The sequence below is a fragment of the Schistocerca serialis genome, chromosome 4, assembly GCF_023864345.2.
Source record: "Schistocerca serialis cubense isolate TAMUIC-IGC-003099 chromosome 4, iqSchSeri2.2, whole genome shotgun sequence".
NCBI classification, from domain to species: domain Eukaryota; kingdom Metazoa; phylum Arthropoda; class Insecta; order Orthoptera; family Acrididae; genus Schistocerca; species Schistocerca serialis.
Window position 1 is genome coordinate 137,068,122 of NC_064641.1, and position 23,144 is coordinate 137,091,265.

Sequence of the window (23,144 nt, forward strand, 5' to 3'; positions counted from 1 at the left end):
CATCTTGTGTGTGTGTGTGTGTGTGTGTGTGTGTGTGTGTGTGTGTGTGTGTGTCAAGACATAAAAGACTGCATATTTATACCATTGTGCTGTTTTTTAGATTATGTTCAGGATCTATCGCATCCCTTAACATCGGGTTGGGTGGATAGTAGCTTAGAGCTTTCATCACTAATTGCCAAATAATACACGCATAAGTATCAGTCCATATTCCACACACATACATTACTTTCTTTTTTGTGTACTTTAAAAAATAATTCACTTTTGCTACTTATGTTTCATTTATTTTTCCAGAAATGGTAGATGAGGAGCTTATGTCATAGACTCTGCATCCTGCCCACGTCCTGGAGACAACTATATCTTCAACAGCATCATTGCATCAATCATCGAAGTGTATGGAAGCACTCAACTCAGGTTAATGTGAGCTCAGGACCCTGTTTGATTCCACGAGACATCTGTATCTTCAACAGCAGCACTGCATCCATCATTGCACAATATTTGCCTATAAGGACTTATTTTTTCAGTTAACGATGTACAAAAAATTGCATCAAAATATGTGTAATAAAATGACATTTACGAGTTGCAACATGTTTTATTCCGCCATACATATCTCCTATGAGAAAAGAGATCATTAGACTTTAACAGCTCAGTTGTTGCCATATCAAGGAGAACATATGTGACTGATAATTATGAAACTTAGCAGTAAATTTGGCTTACATGATGTGCAGCAGGAAAACAAAACTAACTAATGTTCCACAGAGATGTTAGCAACAGAATAGCAAGATGTTTGAATGACAGTCATTTTATTTATGTTTTTACTTTAATTTCCTTATTTACAGTACTGTCTACACTACTCTATGTCTATCAAAAAACAAAGATGATGTGACTTACCAAACGAAAGCGCTGGCAGGTCGAAAGACACACAAACAAACACAAACATACACACAAAATTCAAGCTTTCGCAACAAACTGTTGCCTCATCAGGAAAGAGGGAAGGAGAGGGAAAGACGAAAGGATGTGGGTTTTAAGGGAGAGGGTAAGGAGTCATTCCAATCCCAGGAGCGGAAAGACTTACCTTAGGGGGAAAAAGGACGGGTATACGCTCGCGCACACACACACACACACACACACACACATATCCATCCACACGTATACAGACACAAGCAGACATATTTAAAGACAATGTCTATATCTACATGATTACTCTGCAATTCGCAATTAAGTGCCTGCCAAAGGGATCATCAAAACACCTACAAGCTATTTCTCTGCCGTTCCAGTCTCGAATGATGCACAGGTGAAATGAGACCTGAAATCTTTCTGCACAAACTCTGATTTTTCTCATTTTATCATGATGATCATTTCTCCCTAGATAGGTGGGTGCCAACAGAATATTTTCACAATAAGATGAGAAAGTTTGTAACTGAAATTTCATAAGAAGATACTGCTGCAATGAAAAACACCTATAGTTTTAATGATTGCCACCCCAATTCAAGTGTCATATCTGTGGCACTCTCTCCCCTGTTTTGCAATAATACAAAACAAGCTGCCCTTCTTTGAACTTTTTTCATGTCTTCCATCAATCCCATCTGATACTGATCCCACACCACACAGCAATACTCCAGACGAGGGCAGACAACTGTGGTGTGGGCAGTCTCTTTAGTAGACATGTTGCACTTTCTAAGTGTTCTGCCAGTAAATTGCAGTCTTTAGTTTGCTTTAGCCACATTATCTATGTGATTGTTCCAATTTAAGTTATTCATAATTGTAATCCCTAAGTATTTAGTTGAATTTACAGCTTTTATATTTGTGTGATTTATGATGTAACTGAAATTTAGAGGATTATTTTAGTACTCATTTGGATGACTTCACACTTTTCATTATGTAGAGCCAATTGCCATTTTTCGCATCATACAGATATCTTGTCTAAGTAATTTTGCAATTAGTTTTCATCATCTGATGACTTTACAAAATGGTAAATGACTGCATCATCTGCAAACAATCGAAGTGGGCTGTTCAGATTGTCTCCTACATCGTTAGTGTAGATCAGGAACAGGAGAAGACCTATAACACTTCCTTGGGGAATGCCAGATATTACTTCTGTTTTACTAGATGACATTGCATCAGTTACTACAAACTGTGACTTTTCTCATAGGAAAATCATGAAACCAGAAACACAACTGAGGCAATACTCCACAGGCACGCAATTAGATTAGAAGACACTTGTGAGGAATGGTGTTGAAAGCCTTCTGGAAATCTAATGATATGGAATTAGTTTGACATAACCTGTCAATAGCACTCACTACTTCATGAGAATAAAGAGCTAGTTGTGTTTCAGAAGGGCAATATTTTCAGATTCCATGCTGATTATTCATGAATCCTAGCTGACCACTCGTCAACAAATCATTTACATTGTTTTGAATTCCATCTGAGTTAATGTAATTTTATCACTATGACACAAAGCTGTGACAATATTTTATGGCAATGATTTTAAATAAATCAGTTTCAAATTAACTTCCTGAAATAACTTCAACCAATGGTGAATATTTCCCCAAACAGGCCACGAATACTATCTTCCACCACTCTTCTGTAATGCTTCATCTCTAACAAACTCAAATCAATGGAACATCCTTCTCAAGTGGATATACACACAAAGCAAATTCATTGTGTTGGTTGTTAAGTGACCATAAGCAGTGACAAAGGAGTGTATAGCCTGATATACATGGAGCCTTATGTAACAAGACAACTGCATTACACCAACTTAGGATACTAAAACATTCTTCCAGAACTGTGTGTTAGACTTTGTATATATCTAGAAATTAAACCATTTTTAAAATGAAGCATGAATCTCCTAGACTTCTTATCTACAATCTCCACCATCAACACAGGTGGTGACACTTTCTAGTGCTTTGAGAATTTCCGCGTAAATTCTAGGACCACTCATCCTTCTACCATCTCAAACACATGACATTTTAAATATAAGTGGGAGAGTGGAAACATATCTACTGCACCACCTGTTTCTGTGTGCAGGTTGGAAATTTGTTACGAGAAGACTGTAACCATGGCAGTCGAATGATCCCGACAAGTGTTTGCTGCTAGCGCCACAGAAGCCGTGATGAAAGAACAAGAAGTAATCATGTAGTATTCTTTGCTGTTTTAGTGACTGTGATTATTGTTAAGGAAAAATGAACAATTTGTTATAGACTTTTAAGTACTTCACATATTGGACTCGCTAGAGGCAAGACGGGTTTGTAAATTATGTGGTTGTTAAGCCAACTTTATTGCAGATGTATTTTATCAAGCCTAATGCAAGACAAATCGGTTGACTTGTAAACATTCAAATATAGATGTGAGAAATGGTGAATATGGAAGTTGAAATATACCAAGACTGAACTAAAAGTATTCTTCGAGTACTAAATTATTTCAAAAGCAGAGAGTGAGTCTTACAACTTCCTCGTAAACAGCATTATTCTTCAGAGAAGAAGGTTTTGGAGATCATCAGAGCCAGCAATCCAGGGAAGAAGATCAGCTGTGCAGATCAAGTAAGTCAACCGATGTGACAGAGGTGTGAATTTTACTTGCAATCCAGCGTCACGCTGCTTCTTATCATCACACATCGTTAGAACGGGGCGAGCGTGACAGGACTCAAAAAAATGTGAATTTTGAGATGAAATCGAAGCAGAAGATATGATGTGCTGCCATAGCAACCAAGTGTAACAAGACAAGAGAACTTTTTTGTGTAATTGGATTAAGTCCAAAATGAAATAAAAAATTTGTGAATGCAACGCAGTGAAGTACATGAAGTCCAATCACATATTTATTGACTGTACTATCCCATACAATTGTAGAAAACTTATGTTGAAAAGACTAACATATCACTGCTTTTAGTTATTCATCATCACATTCTTGCTGTTGAACGTGATCTCTCTTGTAAACATGGTCTCATCTGTAAACAATATGAAAACAGGAAAATTGTGGTTTCCTTCATGTTGCTGTATGAAACAAGTTGCAGTCTCCAATTGACATGGGAAGTACATTGGCTGGAGTGATAGTACATTCTGTGGATGATTGGTATCAGGATTGTCACCAATTGTGTACAACACATTCTCTTCCAGATCAGGTGTTTTGGGATGCCTTGCATGGCCACTAACATGAAAGGACTGGGTTTCTCATAGGTGTCTATGTACAGATACAAAAGTACTGTGATGTGGTTGTTGTCACTGCAGGATCAGCTGAGCATAGCATCAGTGTGATGCTCTTCTGTTGCGTTTACTGAACCCATACACAAGACCAAAATCAAACAATGGAAAATCCAGGATGGAATGTAACAATACCAGAGAAGGAAAGCTGCTACTCACTATACGCACAGTAAAAAGATTCACACAATCAAAGATTTCGGCCATTAAGGCCTTTGTCAGCAGTAGATACACACACACACACACACACAACTTGCACACACGTCTGCAGTCTCAGAGAGCTGAAATTACAGCTCTCCGAGACTGCAGACGTGTGGGCAAGTTGCGTTTTTGAGTGTGTGTGTGCGTGTGTGTATGTGTGTCTACTGCTGACAAAGGCCTTAACGGCCGAAAGCTTTGATTGTGTGAATCTTTTTACTGTGCCTATCGTGACTCAGCATCTCCACTATATGCTGAGTAGCAGCTTTCCTTCTCTGGTATTGTTACATACAAAAGGCCAGTTCTTCAAGAATAAACCTGTCCATACTGCTGTGTGTCACTGTTAACATACCATTGACACTACCAGAGAAACAAACCCAAGGCGGAACAGAGCACTATCGAATGCAAGATTGAGAGTCAAGAGTGAAGTTGGCACTACTGTTGTTGATAGTGGGTACTATGAGTGAATGGGACAAGTTTGTGCCCATGGAACTGTGAGGATGGTTCCTCAAACAAAACAAAACAAAGCCTACTTTCGTTCATTCACAGTCATCCTGTGGGGCTACTGCTCCATCTTCAAAGGCCTAACATCAACAGTGCACTAAACTCAAACTTTTCTTTTACCTTGCAGCAAAGAAATCAATCTTCTATTTTATAGCGGTTTCAAAATATAGGAAATCAGTCTTTGTATTGTACAACTATAGTATTTTGAACACCTAAAAAGGCTGTAGGTAGTTTTAACTGATTCTGTGACAGCAATTAGCAGAGCTTGCTGCAGTACAAATAGCCAAAATTCATTACCTGGCAACTGTTGCAGAATGTCTTTTTTAACTATACGAGGTGTGGCTAGAAAAAAACCGGACTAGTACTGGTGAAACAATAAAACGAATGCAATAAGGCTGAAAGTCGCGTGGCCTGTCACGTGACTCTCGCTCCGCCTACTGCTCGAGTTTCATCTGCCTCCTGCACTCAGTCTGCCCATGGCGTCTGTTTTAAGTAGTTGACGTTTTGTCTGTGTATCGGAAAATGTTGAGTGTACAGAAAGAACAGCGTGTTAACATCAAATTTTGTTTCAAACTAGGAAAATCTGCAAGTGAAACGTTTGTAATGTTACAACAAGTGTACGGCGATGATTGTTTATCGCGAACACAAGTGTTTGAGTGGTTTAAACAATTTAAAGATGGCCGCGAAGACACCAGTGATGACACTCGCACTGGCAGACCATTGTCAGCAAAAACTGATGCAAACATTGAAAAAATCGGTAAACTTGTTCGACAAGACAACAAGTCAACTCCTGTTAACTCAGACACTGCTCTGATTGTTAAACGGCGATCTTGTCGAACAAGTTTACCGATTTTTTCAATGTTTTCATCAGTTTTTGCTGACAATGGTCTGCCAGTGCGAGTGTCATCACTGGTGTCTTCGCGGCCATCTTTAAATCGTTTAAACCACTCAAACACTTGTGTTCGCGATAAACAATCATCGCCGTACACTTGTTGTAACATTACAAACGTTTCACTTGCAGATTTTCCTAGTTTGAAATAAAATTTGATGTTAACACGCTGTTCTTTCTGTACACTCAACATTTTCCGACGCACAGACAAAACGTCAACTACTTAAAACAGACGCCACGGGCAGACTGAGTGCAGGAGGCAGATGAAACTCGAGCAGTAGGCGGAGCGAGAGTCACGTGACAGGCCACGCGACTTTCAGCCTTATTGCATTCGTTTTATTGTTTCACCAGTACTAGTCCGGTTTTTTTCTAGCCACACCTCGTATTAGGAGAAAGATAGATTGCTACTCAACATAAAGACTACATGTTGAGTTGTAGAGAGGCACAACAAAAAGACTGTTACACATCTTTTGGCCAAAGGCTTCTTCAGGAAAGAAAACACACACACACACACACACACACACACACACACACACACACACACACATGCAAGCACACTGCCTGCCATCTCCTTTGTTGATATTCCAACCTGGAGTTTCCATTGTTTGGGAATATCTTTTTTGTATGATACTGTTTGATCAGACTCAGACTCTTTGAATAAAAGAAGCTTTCATCTAGAGGTTGCAGAAAGGATGCCAATTCAAAAGACTTACGCCTCTGAGTGTTAATCAACATTTATTTCCACAAAATATTCACCCTCTTACAGAAATATAAAACCACAGCCATAAAAAATTACACAAAATAAAGAAAGGCAACCACTCCCCTGTAGCTAACTTATATGTGTTGCATTGAAACACTTGTGGCGCTGATCAAATTGACACCAACATCAATATGCATTCATCTTTGAACTCTAAGCTTTATCTTTGGCTGTTCTGCCATGTTTAGTTCAGTTATTTGTGATCCTTGTATGTGATAAGGTTAATAAATGAACTACTGCTAAAAGGGTGTAATTACTGGTGCAACCAACCCGGTAATCCTCCTCACTGGTGACCCCGTGTTGTAACGTCTTCCATTTTCGCTGTTTTACTGTGTCTGCGACCTCCACGTCAGTTATTTTCGCATGTATTACATTGACACAGCATTCGAACAATGACTTCAGCCCAGCACCTAATGCCAGATTTTGTGATCGACATGCATTGTGTTGTGGGCGATGTACACCCACCAGGACTGCAACACGATGCCTCTCACTCAATGATTACGCCGATTTGCCGGATATTTCCGAGCCTGCAACAATAAGTGAGGTTAGGAGTGTGCATGACTCCGGCTATCAAATGCCTTTGTTCCCACCACATGTGACCTCCCTCATCAACTGTGCAGTTACCTCTTACGGATCCCCGTGCAGTGCGGGACCAATGCCGATTTCTGCAAATGCTTCGTTGAACAACCTACTACCGCCAGGACAACGATTTGCCACACGGCAATCTGTGCAGTACCACACGGATACCTGCCACATAGCTGAAACTGCTTCATTCACAGGTCTACCTCCTCAGCATCTGACCACGCCCGTGCCTGCCTCGGTTAAGCATCAGCACATGCCTTTCTACTTCGATACCTCGGCCTGCAACAGGAACAATAAATTGTTATCTGTGCCTGACCTCCACCTCCGTCCCACTGCTACGCCTCAGTGTTTTGTGCCACGATATTCACCTTATCTGCACACCATTTTGAGTGGAGTGACTATGAACAGTGAACATTCACACATTCCGCCCAACGTTTGACATCATTTTCCTCACTGTGCTTCTGGACAGCTCGCACCTCCGCAGCCTCCCTGCAACACAGGTGGCCCTGGCTCTGATCATATGTCAAGCTTTCTGTGGACTAACACGCGTTCTCAAACTTTGAACTTTTTCTCACCTGTTGCCCCTGCGCCGGCTCCAGTTGACATTCCGCTACCGTTCTCGGCACATCTCGGTGCCTCATCCGCGTCGGTCTTCCGCAACGTATCAATTCGAACACACCCGTAATGTGTTGAGCTTCCACAATCGCAATCGACACATTACGGTGTCTCACCCATGTCGGCCTTCCGTGTTGTGACGGATCGCGCTCAACCAAAACGTGTCACCTTCACGCTGCCACCCGAAGAGGCCATCATTGCCACATCCCCTGGAGGCACACTCTCCTGGAATACTACAGCAACAACAGCTCGATTCAGGCAGTGCCCCGATGAACTCAACTCAACCTGTTCTTCCAAACATTCTACAATGCTTACCGACGCTGCTGCCGTTAAATCCCGACAGAGCAACAACCTGGTTCAAAACTGTGGACGAAGTGTTCGACCATTACAAACTTGACAAGTCAACCAGGTTTCTGTGCCTCATCACCCACCTGCACGACCAGGAGGACTTAATTGCTGATCTAGTCGATGCCTCGGACTCATCTACCCGGTACACTCTAGCCAAAAAGACTTTTCTGTGTCAGCTTGCACACTCAACTGAGGCAGCAATATGGCAAGTGCTCTACATCAAGCAACTAGGCAACGACAAACCTTCCCAGCTCTGGAGACGGCTGCATGCCCTGGTCAGTGCCGAACTATTCTCTGACACAGCTCTCCTCGCCATCTCCTCACATCCACTTTGCACTGGCTCAAAGGTCTCCCGAACCTGTTGAGCAAAGAATGACAATTGCTGACAAGCTACATGATGCATCACTGCCCTATTTTGCCAGCCACTGCCTACTTGACAAGTCTCAGGTTCAGGCTCATCATCCTGCACCCAGACGCGGCTGGGGCCATACTGTGCCAACCATTCCGCTTGCTCCAGGAAGCAGTAAACAAGCAACTGGGACGTCACCGGCTCCACCCACGGTCACGCCCCCTCCTGCAACCGAACCTGCTGCAGCTACCAAACCTCGGCCACCACCACTGGCAACAAATGTTCCACAGGAAATGCAACCGCACTACCCGTACTGGTACTTCCACACACAGTTTGGTGAGGCGGCACGGAACTGCAGACCACCCTGCTACTTCCCAAACGTCAATCGCAGGTAGGTCCGGGTACCACCTCCTGCGCACAACATGCCAGGCACCTCTCAGTGCTCCATTCTGTTCGGGAACGACTGGATAATTGTGGACAACTTTACATTAAAGACATTTCGTCGGGATACCTTTTCCTAGTGGAGACAGGCGCCGATGTTCCGCTGCTGCCTACATCCTTAGTGTCGCTGAACATCCGCCTTCATCATACTTCACTGCAAGCCGTGAATTCAACTAAACTACAATGCTCGGGTTCAACTTCCCATGTTGTCTCACTCTCCGCAAACTGCAAACTTGAGTGGACTTTTTAGTGTGCGAAATTGCCGAACCTATACAAGGCATTGACTTATTGCGATACCACAAACTTTCACCAGACCTAGTGCAAGACACCGTGTTTCATCATCTGTCCAAGACTCACTTCCCCTGTGCTCCGTCGAGCAAACCCCCCCGTGACACATTGGTCTGCACTCATCTCATCTGTACATGCTCATCTCTGTTGATGATGTTACAAGAAACCACGCACAAGAGCCTTGTCGAGCTTGAACACGTCATTCGCCTACACAAGGAAAACTTCGAGCTCTCCCTCCGGCACGAAACACAGCTCCAGCTCTCCGATGCAAATTACAGACACTACAGCAAGGACAAAGCAAGGTCAGTAAGTGCGCCGAATCTGCTTGCAGTACCAGCAATTGAGCCTCCGTGTGTTTACCTCCCACAACCCCTCGCAATTGTGCTATAAAGACTGCCATAACATGTACTGACAGTTCCACAGAGCCACACCCTCCTAACATGGCAGTGTTTGACACTCGGCCGGACACAAGTGCGCATGCGCGACAAGCGTCACATGTTCCCGAACTGATGGCAACTACCTGGCCCCTCGTGGACAGCACCTCAAACTTTGCAACTTCAGCTCCTGCATGCTGCCGTGCGACCGCCACTGACAACACAAACACTGCACTCACAGCAGCGACCATGCTGCCACAGGCCGTGCCCTCGGACAATGGACTCACGAGCTCTACTGGGCTCACCCAAACATGGTGCCACTGCTTTGGGCCGGCGGCCATCTTGTCGCGTTGACTCCTGGGACACCTTGCCACCTCGGCTCCCTTCGGATCCGCCGAGTGGCTCCGAACACCACAACCACGCCTCGCCTGCCCCTCACACCACACATTGTAAACAAACCGCCTCCCGTGCCGCCGGCAACATTTCCGTCGTCACCAATGGCACGGTTCACAATCTTTGCCTCACGCCAGGTGCCCCGATCTCCAGTAAACCATGTCGACTTTGTCCCGAGCACCTCTCCAACCTTAAAAATAAGATTTCTGAACTACTAAGCTCCGGCATCATTGAGCCCTCTGCCAGTAGCTGGTCTACACCCATACATATGACACCCAAGAAAGACAGGTCCTGGCGCATGTGCGGAGACTACCGTCGACTGAACGCACGAACAATTAAGGACACCTACCCCATACCCAACATTGCCGACTTAACCTATTCCCTCGCAGGTGCGACCACGTTCTCTGTCATTGATTGCAAACGGGCCTACCACCAGATCCCCATGGCACCTGAAGACATCGAGAAGACAGCAATCACCATCCCGGTCGGGTTATTTCAGTTTTGATTCATGCCCTTCGGTCTGAAAAACGCAACCGAGACCTGGCAACGCTTCATCAACGAAATGCTATTCGACCTAAAATTCTGCATTGCATATCTTGATGACATTCTTGTGTTCAACTCCTCCACTGAGGACAACATTCGACACGTGCAAACTGTTATGAACACTCTCGCGGCAGCAGGCAGCAAGACCAACCAGGACAAATTGCAGCTACATCAACCCACAGTCACTTTTCTTGGTTTTCAGGCCTCTGCTGACGGCATTTCACCGCCCCCTGAGGAAGTACAAACAATACTAAACCTACCCAGACCTTCATCATTCAAAGAGCTCCAGCGCTTTCTGGGGACCGTTAATTATTATCGCCAAATTCTACCTCGGGCTGAGGAGATTCAGGCTCCACTGATGGATGCCTTGGCAGGCACCAACACTTCTGGATTTCGACCCGTTCCATGGACCCCTGCTATGACTGACTCTTTCACTGCCAAAGCTGCAAAGTACACAAACACACTTCACCCCCCCTCGGCACCTTTTCGATCCCTCCTGGGCGTTTCCAGCATATTCATATTGACATTGTCGGCCCTCTCTCCCACTCTAATGGCTTTGGTTATATTCTCTTGTCTATCGACCAAATAACTCGCTGGGTCGAGGCTGTCCCCATCCCCAACATTATGGCAGAAACTGTTGCTTGAGCTTTCGTCGAGTCATGGGTATCGCGTTTCGGATGTCCAGCTATCATCACGACTGACCAGGGCAGACAATTTGAGTCGGCCCTGTTCAACAGGATTTGTAACAATTGCGGCATCTGGCGCATCCATACCACAGCATATCACCCACAAAGTAATGGGCTAGTCGAGCGCTGGCACTGCAATTTCCAGGCGGCTCTTCGGTGCCACGACTCTCTAAGGGTAGAGGCCCTTCCCCTTGTGCTACTCAGTATTCGTGCAATCTATAAGGAAGACCTCAAAGGCACAATAGCTGAGTTCGTATATGGCCAGAACATTGTTCTCCCTGGCGAACTTGTGAGCCCTTCCACTTCTGTCCCTCAGTCTGACTTACCTTCCTTTGTGGACCACGTCAGACGCCACTTCATCAACCTCCATATCCCTCCGCCCACCAGCCTTTCCTGCCCTAATGTTCACGTCCTGAAATCTCTGGACAATTGTGAGTACGTCATGCTCCGAGATGACACTGTCCGTGCTCCCCTCCAACCTCCATATACCGGCCTGTACCGAGTCCTCCGCCGCTCAGCCAACACCTATGACATCCAGATGAAAGATTCAGCTGTTACAGTCTCTCTCAACGGACTTAAGCCTGCTCATGTCGAGCCTTCTTCTACCCCCCTTCAGGCCACGACCACACCACTCACTGTTGTGGCTCACGACACTCCGACCACTCCCTCCACGTCGGACTTACACACTCAATCAAGTGACTTCTCGCTCCAATCATCAAGCTCTCCTCTGACCTCGCCCTCTACGCCGGTCTCACACACTCCGTCGAGTGGCTTCCAGCTCCAATCTTCGAGCTCTCCTCCGATTTCGCTGTCTACTCCGGTCTCACGCACTCCATCGAGTGACCACATGCTCCGCACGTCGAGCTTACCTACAATCACGCACTTGCCGCCAGCCCCTTCACTGGTCCCTTCGGCCTCTCCACTGCTGCCTGCTTCGCCCTGTCGAGGTTTCTCATACCCCCTCATCTTGAACGTGCCCTCGCTCGAGGTTTTTGTGCCTGTCCCCCTGGACATAATCCACGACATCTCAATAATACTGCGCGATCATACACTGTTCATCATGTGTTTCTCTTCATCCAGTTCTCATGACACAACCTCTGCCATTCCCTGCCACCTGGTGAAATGTGTTCCCCTCATCGACCTAGACATGCTTCGTGTGTTCGCCATGCCCTCCGGAGACATCGTTGTCGTCATTCCGTTGCACCCGCAAACTGCCGGCCTAACTCTTGCCACACGACCAGAACGTCCAGTATGACACCCGGCTTGCTTCAACATCTCCCAGATTCAGTGGCTGAACCTTCCTTCACGACATCTACCCACACAGCTCCCCAACGACGCTGTTGAGCTGACCATGGTCTGGCTCCCACGGACCACCTCTACCGACGCCATAGTCACCCCCCCCTCCCCGGCCTCTCAAGAGTACTCCGTACTGTGTGGCTACGGGGAGGGGGGTGGGGGTCGGGGGGTGCTATGTGGCGCTGATGAAATCGACACCAACATTGATATGCATTCATCTTTGGACTCTAAGCTTTATCTGTGGCTGTTCCCTCATGTTTAGTTCAATTCTTTGTGATCCTTGTATGTGTTAAGGTTATAAATGAACTACTGCTAAAGGGGTGTAATTACTGGTGCAACCAACCCGGTAATCCTCCTCACACTCAACAAAATACAGTATTTACACTAGCTTTCAAGCTCTTGCTCTTTCTGTAGTAATATTACACACATTTGCATACACACACAACCAGACACACAGATGCTCACAACCACAGTGACAGCAAGAGTGAGGTGTGTTTGTAGTCTATCCCTGACATAAATCAGTCTGTATTTTGAGCACATTGTGAAGGAAACCAAGGAGAAATTTGGGAAGTGAATTGAAGTTCATAGAGAATATATAAAAGCTTTGCAGTTTGATGATGAATTTGTAATTCTGTCAGAGATGGCTAAGGGCTTCGAAGAGCAGCAAAATGTAGCTGACAGTGTTTAGAAAAGAGATTATACAACGAATATCAATAACAAAGCAACAAGGGTAATACAATGTAGTTGAATTAAATTAGGCAATGCTGAGGGTATTAGCTCAGGCACTGAGACAGTAAATGTAATAGATGAGTTTTGCTTTTTTGGCAGTAAAATAACCGGTGAAGACAAAAGCAGAGAAGATATAAAATGCAGTCTGGCAATACCAAGAAAAGCCTTTCTGAAAAATATGAATCTGTTAACAGGTAATACAAATTTAAGTGTTAGGAAATCAAAAATGGTTCAAATGGCTCTGAGCACTATGGGACTCAACTGCTGAGGTCATTAGTCCCCTAGAACTTAGAACTAGTTAAACCTAACTAACCTAAGGACATCACAAACATCCATGCCCGAGGCAGGATTCGAACCTGCGACCATAGCGGTCTTGCGGTTCCAGACTGCAGCGCCTTTAACCGCACGGCCACTTCGGCCGGCCGTTAGGAAATCATTTCTAAAGATATTTGCCTGGATGATAGCCTTGTGTGGAAGTGAAACATGGACAGTAGGCAATTTGGAACAAAAAGAATAGAAGCTTTTGAAATTTGGCACTACAGAAGAAGGCTGCAGTTTAGATGGATAGATCAAATAACAAATTAGAAATTTCTGAATCAAATTACCAAAAAAAAAAAAGTTGTGGCATTGCATTGCTTGACTAAAAGGACTGGTTGAGAGGACATATCCTGAGGCTTCAAGGTGATGGAAGGAAGGAAGAGACAGAGAGAGAGAGAGAGAGAGAGAGAGAGAGAGAGAGAGAGAGAGAGAGAGAGAGAGAGAGAGAGAGTGTGTGTGTGTGTGTGTATGTAAGTGGGGGGGGGAATAAACACTTTAGTGTGAGACCAAGATTCAGATGGTTGTAGGTTGTGGTAGTTATGCAGAGATGAAGATGCTTGCACAGGATAGACTATCGTGGATAGCTGCAGCAAACCAATCTTTCGTCTCAAGACAGCAACAACAAGAACAACAACAACAACAGTCCCTAATTTTCCATTTTACAGTGTGAGTGATGATAACAATTTATCACCATCAACTAAAAAAGTCTCCTCATCTATAAACTCACAACTAAATTATATTATTGGCCAACTTTCTTGTAGGTAGAATTTATTTATGATGGAAAGTTAGATCTTGCATATGTCATAGCTAACTGACCATAATAAAATATCTATGCATTGAAATTGTCATTCTTTCAGTTTTTTTCCTCATTCCAGTTCTACATAAGTAAGAATGAACTCAACACACAATTATGTGAACACAATGAGTAAGGTAGCTTTCAGTTGGCAAACAGAAAATAATACTCTGAGACCAATCACTGTAGTTCATTTATTTTCCAAAATTTACACTGGAATAACTTACATGGAACATGCGTATGATAATCAGTAGAATGACAGCAATGTGCTTGAAGAAGTTAATGTAAGTAGTCATTAGCAACAACTGATTACTGACAAAGTTACATGTGGCATACAGCTACTTGAATTCTGCAATATTTTTTGTCATCTTGAGTTTTTTAAAAAAAAATAGAACTTAAAGCTAATCACTTGTAACAGTTAAGTTTTTGTAAATAATATCTCAAAATAACTGAAGAATCACACTCATTGGCAACACAAACTATAGTAGAATGAAGCAGCTAATAATATGTATTGTTCACCAGAAATTAAATAGTTTTTCTTTTTTATTTAAGGTGAGGGTGGGAAAGACACTTTGAACTGCAACAGAAAAAATATCTATATTAATTATTTGATTTCCTACATTTTTGGGTTCCAGATGCTTGTTACTGCATCTTTGTAGCACGGGTCCAGAGAAACATATGCTTGCAAGAGGCAATGAGAAGGCAAACAACAAAATTAGTGTATTAGAAACAAAGTCACAACATGTCAGGTAAATTGTAGTACATTTTACAAGTGTTATCTGATCTAAGGTAGTGAGTTGCTCTGCTACACCTTATTTCCTTTTTACACATTTAACTTTCCACCAGTTTCCATGTTTTCTTTGTAAGGAACCTTTGGTTCCAAAGGTTCAGGATTTATCACTGGCCTCATTTGGCAGATGGATATCTTGTACCCAGTCCCACATCAAATATATATTTCTTCTCTGACTTATTCAGTACCATTTGTGGCTTGATTTCTAGATTTATAAAGTAACATCCCATCATTTGTTTCTATTTGCAGCACATCTGTTTACATAATTTTAACAAAGCTAAAGCTTTCACACAGCTAATATCTGTGCTGTTCATACCAATAGGCATATTATTAGTCCTGACAAATAAATGAAGAGTAATAGATTACACATACATGTAATAAAGATGTAAATGAGCTGATGCAACTAAAACTGTTAAATTTTTAAATAGCTGTTTCTAAGAATATCAGAATTCTGACAAGAAGAACACATTGTGATAGCTAATACTTGGGACGCTGGTACTAAATAAAACCATTTCCCCTTTACAAGCATTCTGTCTGAAAATTATATGGAAACTTTCTTTTCACTGCCCATCATCATCCTGCATCTCAGAATTTTAGAAGGAATAGTTTTGTCTCATTCATTTTATGATAGTTCTTACTTTAGTGATGGCACAAGAAAAAAGACAGGGTAGTAGACCTACTTATTGTCAGACAAGCATTTAACCACCTCCAAGTTTCAGTTAAGTGAATTATTGACAAAGAAATTATCTAACTGCTAGGAAAAGTTCATAAATGTAGTATTGTAACTTTCCTTTCTCTTAATTAACTTCCATTCTTCTTTAATAGTCATGCTTACATTTCTCTTCACTTTGAAGTCCTTGCTCTCCTCTGGCTCTGTATAAGCTTTTTCCAATGTACCATGTTACTTCTTCCTTATCCCATGCTGCACTAACACTCACAGATTAATAATCACATATAATTCCTGGTTTCCTCATTTCTCTTTAGTCTGATTCATGGAAGTCATCTGAGTAGTAATACTTGGGAATATTTTAGATTTATTTCTTTTCCTTCTTCTTCTCCTCTTTTTTTTAAGGAAAAATAAGAACATGGCACACAACATTTTGTTTCACATCATCTCATTATCAAGAGTAGTGCCAGTATGATCCATACATATATACATTAGTACTTACGGCAGCTCACCAGGAAATGTTGGAATATATACTGTTACAGCAGATGGTGACACACGTTTGACATTCATGGAAATAACACAGTGCCACATGTCAGTGCTTGGATTATATTTCTCTACTGTATTGAGTTCATGCACACTATCACTGCCACCCACACAATAAATTCTATTGTGGAAAACTGTTATTCCAAAATACGCTCGGGGTATTTGCATTGGCTTCAGGACACACCATGTGTCTGTTGATGTGTCATACCTGAAATCATAAAATACTTAACATCAAAATAATATTGTAAATGCATCTTATTGACTACAAAAAATTTATGGAATGAAGGTAATAAATCACCAAAGAGTCAAGGGGTTAAGTTCCAATTGACCTATAAACGAGACTGAGAACTTTGGTAGCTTTTTGGATGAATCTTCTTTCAGAGCTACATGCACACATATTTGTACGCCTTATTGCAACACTATTCTGGCTAACTGCATTTTGCTGGCACTGCAGTTTGTTGGGCCAGGGTAGTCACACAGGTGTGTGTATGGGGGAGAAAGGAGCAGGGGGGAGGGAGAGAGGGGGGGAGGGAGAGAGGGGGGGAGGGGGACAGGGGGGGAGGGAGAGAGGGGGGAGGGAGAGAGGGGGGAGAGAGAGGGAGGGGTGAGAGAGAGGGAGGGGGGAGGGAGAGAGGGGGGAGGGAGAGAGGGGGGAGGGAGAGAGGGGGGGAGAGAGGGGGGGGTAGAGAGACTGAAATACTGAAACGAAGAGAGTAGTAAAAAGGATAGGATGACTGGAGATAATAATAAGGCAGTTAACGGATCATGCCCATGTTGTAGCACCATCTGTTTTATATTCGGACACATAGTGAGCTTATGGTTTTTAGGTGTATATGATGCGAAACTTGATGTTTGGGTCAAAGAACTTGTAATAGTGATGCTGAAAGTGAAATTACAGTGAAACATGGTTCAACAGCGCATTTTGCATTGCGGAGCTATATGTTTCTATGTAGCATTCAATTCATCACAATCCTAAAAAGGTACAGAAAATGATTACTGATGCCTTTTCATGTGAATATATATGTGTGGTTATTAAATATATCTAAATACCTTTTGTTAAATAAAATCTGACAGGCTTAAAATGAATGTAAGGACAATCTGAGACACATTCAGTGAACTTTAAAGTAAAATACTATCAACTGATTTTAAAAAATGTATGATTTTTTTGTTATTATCTAAAGTCAATAAACTGATCAAAATCAGCTGTACTGTCACTCACTGATCATACTGGCACCAAAATGGAGTAGGACACACAGATGGTGAAAATCCTAATTCTTTTTTCCTGAAACTGTTCCCTTGTCGAAGAGCATACTATGGTTCCTCCTTTCAATCATCACATGAATGTTGAAATGACAGACACTGAGTTGACCAATATTATGAAACGGATAGATTGCTACTCAACATAGAGACGACACATTGAGTTGCAGGCAGGCACAATGAAATGATGTTACATATAACATTTTGGCCACGCATCTTTCAGAAAAGAGAAATGCACACACATTCATGCAAGGAAGCACATGTCACACACACAAGGCCACTACCTCCAGCCACTTAGCCAGACTGCAACAAAAACACACTGAACGAAGTACCAGTCCAGAGCAGGACAGGGGAAGGAGTAGGATTGCAGGGTATGGGTGGAGAAAGAGGAACCAGCACTGCCTGGCAAAGCATGCAGGAACAAGGGGTGGTAGGATACGGCTGACAGCCACGGCATCAGGAGGCTATGGGGGGAGGGCGAGGAGGGGAAAAAGCAGGGAGTGGAGAGCAGAGTAGCAGTGAATGGGAAAAGACCAGTGGATGAGCTGGCAGAGAGCAGCACTCAATGAGGATGAGTAGAGGAAGATATGAGGAGGTGACAGGACAGAGGGGGCAGAAACAGTTGGGTGGAGGAAGTGGGGATAGTAGGTTACCATAGGTTGAGGTTGGAGTGATTTCAGAAGCGGAGAATGTGTTGTAAGGATAACTACCATCTGCACAGTTTAGAAAAGCTGATGGTCGAGGGGGAGGGGGGGGGGGGAGATCCAGATGGCCCGAGTTGTGAAGCAGCCATTTAAGTCAAGTATGTTATGTACAGCTGCATGTTGTGCCACAGGGTGGCCCACTATCATCATACCCTGAAATTAGGGACATTCTACCCCAAGATCATATTCCTGTGGAAGACCCAGGTGCAAGACCTACCCAATCCACTCAATCATATTCCTGTGGAAGACCGAGGTGCAAGACCTGCCCAGTCCACTCAGGACTTCCTATTCCAGTCCTGTTACTGGCTTATCCTGCTGCATCAGAGGCTGAACTACCCGTGAAAGCAGCAATGTTATACACCGGCTCTGCTGCAGTCATTGTTCAGATTTTTATATTGGTATGACTACAAATCAGCTGCCCAACAGGATGAATGGTCATCACCAAACTATGGCCACGAGCAAAGTGGATCACCCTGTGCCTTAACATGCAGCTGTAAATAACATACTTGATTTGAAGGGCTGCTTCAGAACCCGGGCCATCTGCATCTCCTCTGCCACCAGCTTCTCTGAACTTAGCAGATGGGAGTTATTCTTAAAACACATTCTCCAGTCCCAAAAAGATCCTGGCCTCAACCTACAGTAACCTACTGTCCTCACATCCTCTACCCAGTTGTTTCTGCCCCATGTTCCTGTCGTCTCCTCACTATTCACCTCTCATACCCTCATTACCTGCTGCTCCCAGCCAGCACAGCCACTGGTCTTTTCCCCTTCTTTGCTCTTCTCCTTTCCTCTCCCTGTTTTTCCCCCTCCTATCTCTCTCCCCAACAGCCTCCTGAGGCTGTATTGTCAGCCCTATCTTGTCACCTCTAGTCCCTGTATGTTGTACTAGACAGTGCTGGTTTCTCTTCCCTCGCCCATATCCTGTTGTCCCTCCCTCTTTCTCACCCGCTCTGGATGGTTGCTCCCATTCAAAGCCTTTCTATTGCAGTTTCAAAGCATTCCTATTGCAGTCTGGTCAGATTGGCCAGAGGTAGTGACCACATGTCGTGAGATGTGCTTGCTTGGGTGAATGTGTGTCCATTTCTCTTTTCTGAAGAAGGCTTGGTTGAAAGCTTATATGTAACATTCTTTTTATCACGCCTGTCTGCAACTCATCTTTATGGTGCATTGGAAAGTATCCTTTAAATAATATTGTTGATATTCCAATATGTACTTTCCATTGTTAGATATTGATATGAGAGAAGGTAGAATAGAAAATCAGTTAGAATCACCATAAAGAGGAAAGTTACTTTATTTGAAGGGGTACTTAAATTACTATGTAGAGATTAGGTGCAAAATTTGCTCCTCTAGTAACAGAAGCTTATCGTAGGTCACAGGAGAAATGGCACATATTCAAGGAGATTCACTGATCAAATGCGAATGTGTTCAAGTATAGACCTAAATCAAGCGACACCAACGTGTTGTTTAAAAATGGAACACACACTATTCTTACATATTATAACCTTTCTGGAGACAGCAAGTCCCCTTTGTAGGACATGACATGGAATCCACAAGCAGGAACATTTAGAAACTAAGATTATTTTGCTTATCTATGAGAGCCACAAAGCAATAAACAATGGTAAAAAGTGCATTATGTTATTAGCAGATGGATATGATGTATCTAGGAAAGTTTTAGTGGAAAGCAAGAACACATGCAGAGACTCAACACTTGGTGCAAGGACTGCAAGTTTACCCTTTACTGTTTGATTACACCATTGAGACCAATCACTGAAATCAATGACAACAATAAAATATATTCAGAATACACATCCAGAGCAGTTTAAAGTTTTATGTTTTTAGGTTATCATTTTTTTGAATAATTGATCAGTATAGCATGGACAGTTAAGCAGTGATTAAAATCAACTTCATTATGATGAAAAGGAATTACTGACACTGGATGAAGATGGGAATTGACTGAAATCAATGTGGAAAGCTGAAAATTTGTGATCAACCAGAATTCGAATCCAGTCTCGCATTGGGACTTTCACAAAGATAAGACCCATGGGACAGACGTCTGGGAGCAAAAGTGATATAGGGATGAACAAAAATATGGCTTAGGTTTATTGGTCAATGGAACAAAATTGTAAGAGGAGTGGTAAAGATGGCAGGGAGGATATTATTCATTTCAGGTGACATATGAACATCACATCTGCATTGAAGAGTGGTTCTCTTCTTGCAATGGACTGAAAACCTCTCCGAGGCCTGTGCAGACTGTCTACCATGCCTTATCTCACACAATAGCCTGCCACAAAGTAGGAACCCCCTTGTCACTCTCATTAATGAAAAGAGGAACACCTGAACCTTGTTCTCCACCAATTCTTTGACTACGCACCTCTCATCATGTTCCTTGCTTTCAGTGTCGAATATTGTGAGAAGTGGTAGTACCCTTCAAAATAAGAGTCTAGTAAACATGGGCTCTAAAATGCATAACTTAAGAGCTATGAGCACTTCTTCATCTTCAACACCACGTAACATGTCTCTTCTACTGCAAACATTTTTCTTTCCATATTTTGGGAGGAGGTAGTATGGACCAAAACAAGGAAAAAATATCCAATGAACATAGGCTCTAAATGTATACCTTGAGACATTAGAGCCCATGTATACTACTTATTCCCAAAATATTGAAAGGAAAGAGCTTGCAGTAGAAGAGACTTGTTTCACAGTTTCCAAGATGAAAAAGCGTTCATAGCTCTTAAGGTATGCATTTTAGAGTCCATAATTATTGGACCTTTTTTCTTTTTTTGGTGGATATTACCATCTCAAAATATTGAACACATTTTAAACACCCTGTTTACATTGTAAATCAGACGAAAAGACAAAGAAATCACTATGTTAATAGCATTGGGTTTTTCAAAATTAATATCAGGGTTTTGAGGCTTTGTACCATTTATTACATCCAACTTGTAATTATACTGAGTATTACATCAAATGGAAGAGTAAGTCGAACAGTTTTTCTTAAAAGTGCTCAATGTGAGTATCATCCATCACATGGGACACACTGAGCCAATAAGCAAGTTCTTCCAAACCTTCATCAGTGTGTTTGTAATAATTGTTGCAAAAACTGCTTTAATCCCGCATCTTACGTCAGATAGATCAGCTGTTAGCAGAGGCACATACACAAGATCCTTTATGAACCGCGAAAGGTAAAAATAGTACAGCATCAGATCAGGTGAACATGAGGGCCACATGAAATAAGTTCTGTCCACCGGGCCATTGTGGCCAAGCCAGTGGTCAGGTACAATGTCATTTAACAAGCGGCATACTGAGTTATGCCAGTGAGACAGCACACCATCTTCCTGTAAAATAAAGTTCTGTGGTTCAGATTCTCCAAGTCAAGGAAAGAGATGTAGTCCTAGCACATCAAGGTAAGAAACACCAGTTACTGTTGCGTCACCAAAAAAGATAGGCTCATAAACTTCCCGCCAGGATACAGCACAAAAACATCCAATTTAGGAGTTCTCATTGCAATTGTACCAACTTGTGGCAATTTTGCTGACCTCCAGAAAGAAATGTAAATGTGAGTTCACATTTCCACTTAGGTTATAATGATTCATCACTGAAGATGACAAGATCCAAAAAAATCTTCATTGTCATGCAGCTATATTTTGTTTGTAAAGTTGGCATGCAAACCACAGTATGTATGCTTTAGAGCTTGTAACAAGTACAAATGGTAAGGACATAGTTGTAAGCATCTCCTTAAAAATCTCGATACTGATGTCACTGGAATTTCTAATTCACAACTAGCCTTCCGAATTGATGTCTTGGGGCTATGCGTTAAAGACTCTCACTCATTCAACATGTTCTTCAGTCACTCTAGGTCATCTCACACTTTTTATTTATTTATTTATTTATCTCTTGTTCCGGTGATCCATGTTGTGACAGTATCACAGGATATGGAACGTGTCAATTTTACAAGCTTTTGGCCAGAATTTATGGTAATACATAAAACAAAACAGAAACAGTAAACAGTAACTTAGGTCCCACTACAAAAAAAAAAAAAAAAAAATAAAAACATTTTAGAAATAGATAGAGATTACAAAACAAAAAACAGTAACAGTAACTTAGGTCCCACTACAAAAATACATTTTAGAGAGAGATAAAGATTACAAAATAATAAGTGTTACAGAGAAATAAATATTGCAAAATATATGTTTACAATAAAAATATTCGGTATTACAAATACAAATTTGGGCATACATTTGCAATTTACAATACAAGAGATGTTAAACACTGTAGTTCAGGAACTCTTCTAATGTATAAAATGATCCTTGCAATAGGAACTGCCTTAAGGTTTTTTTAAACAAGAGATCATCATCTACCAAACACTTAATTCTTGAAGGGAGGGCATTAAAAATCTTACAGCCACTGAAATGGACTCCTTTCTGCACCATACTTAGATTTGGCTGTTCATAGTGGATATCATGTTTCCTTCTAGTATTGTGACTGATATGCACTATTCAGCTTAAAGATGGATTTTTCTTTCCTTATGAAGCACATCAATGAGAATATATATTGCGCAGTGGATGTAAGTATTTCAAGCTTCTTAAAAAGATTCCTGCATGTGGCTCTAGGATGGACTCCATACATGATCCTTATGGCTCTTTTTTGTACACACAGTACTTTTTTAGCCAGTGGCTGATTTCCCCAAAATATAATTCCAAATGCCATAATTGCATGAAAGTAACCATAATATGCTGACTTCATGGTTTCCATATTTCTATAAGAAGAAACAATGCGCAATGCATATGTTGCTGAAGTTAGTCTTTTGCACAGATCCACGATGTGGTTGGACCAATTCAGTTTGCTATCAATATGCAAGCCTAGGTATTTTGAGGAATCTACCCTGGTTAC

General features: G+C 42.3%; 1 protein-coding gene and 2 long non-coding RNA genes across 4 annotated transcripts in view; 1 reads left to right on the top strand and 2 right to left on the bottom strand.

The window, feature by feature from the left end:
- The window catches only part of LOC126473277 (uncharacterized), a 75,390-nt gene extending 74,811 nt beyond the window's left edge, over positions 1-579 (top strand). Inside the window, exon 2 of the long non-coding RNA XR_007586429.1 lies at positions 292-579. This is a non-coding gene — a long non-coding RNA (uncharacterized LOC126473277). The remainder of the gene's footprint in view (positions 1-291) is intronic.
- A 5,965-nt stretch (positions 580-6,544) lies between these two features.
- LOC126473278 (uncharacterized) lies at positions 6,545-11,768 on the bottom strand. Its single transcript, XR_007586430.1, has 3 exons — positions 7,489-11,768; positions 7,163-7,399; positions 6,545-7,065 (listed from the first exon to the last, which is right to left on the bottom strand). It is a non-coding gene; the product is annotated as an uncharacterized LOC126473278 (long non-coding RNA).
- A 2,722-nt stretch (positions 11,769-14,490) lies between these two features.
- LOC126473273 (kelch-like protein 28) overlaps positions 14,491-23,144 on the bottom strand; it is a 153,927-nt gene continuing 145,273 nt past the window's right edge. For both annotated transcript variants that reach the window (XM_050100228.1, XM_050100227.1), the window contains 2 exons: positions 16,253-16,501; positions 14,491-14,870 (listed from right to left, as the gene is read on the bottom strand). In XM_050100228.1, the coding sequence (XP_049956185.1) occupies positions 14,837-14,870; positions 16,253-16,501 (283 nt within the window). In that variant the 3' untranslated portion in view covers positions 14,491-14,836. The remainder of the gene's footprint in view (positions 14,871-16,252; positions 16,502-23,144) is intronic.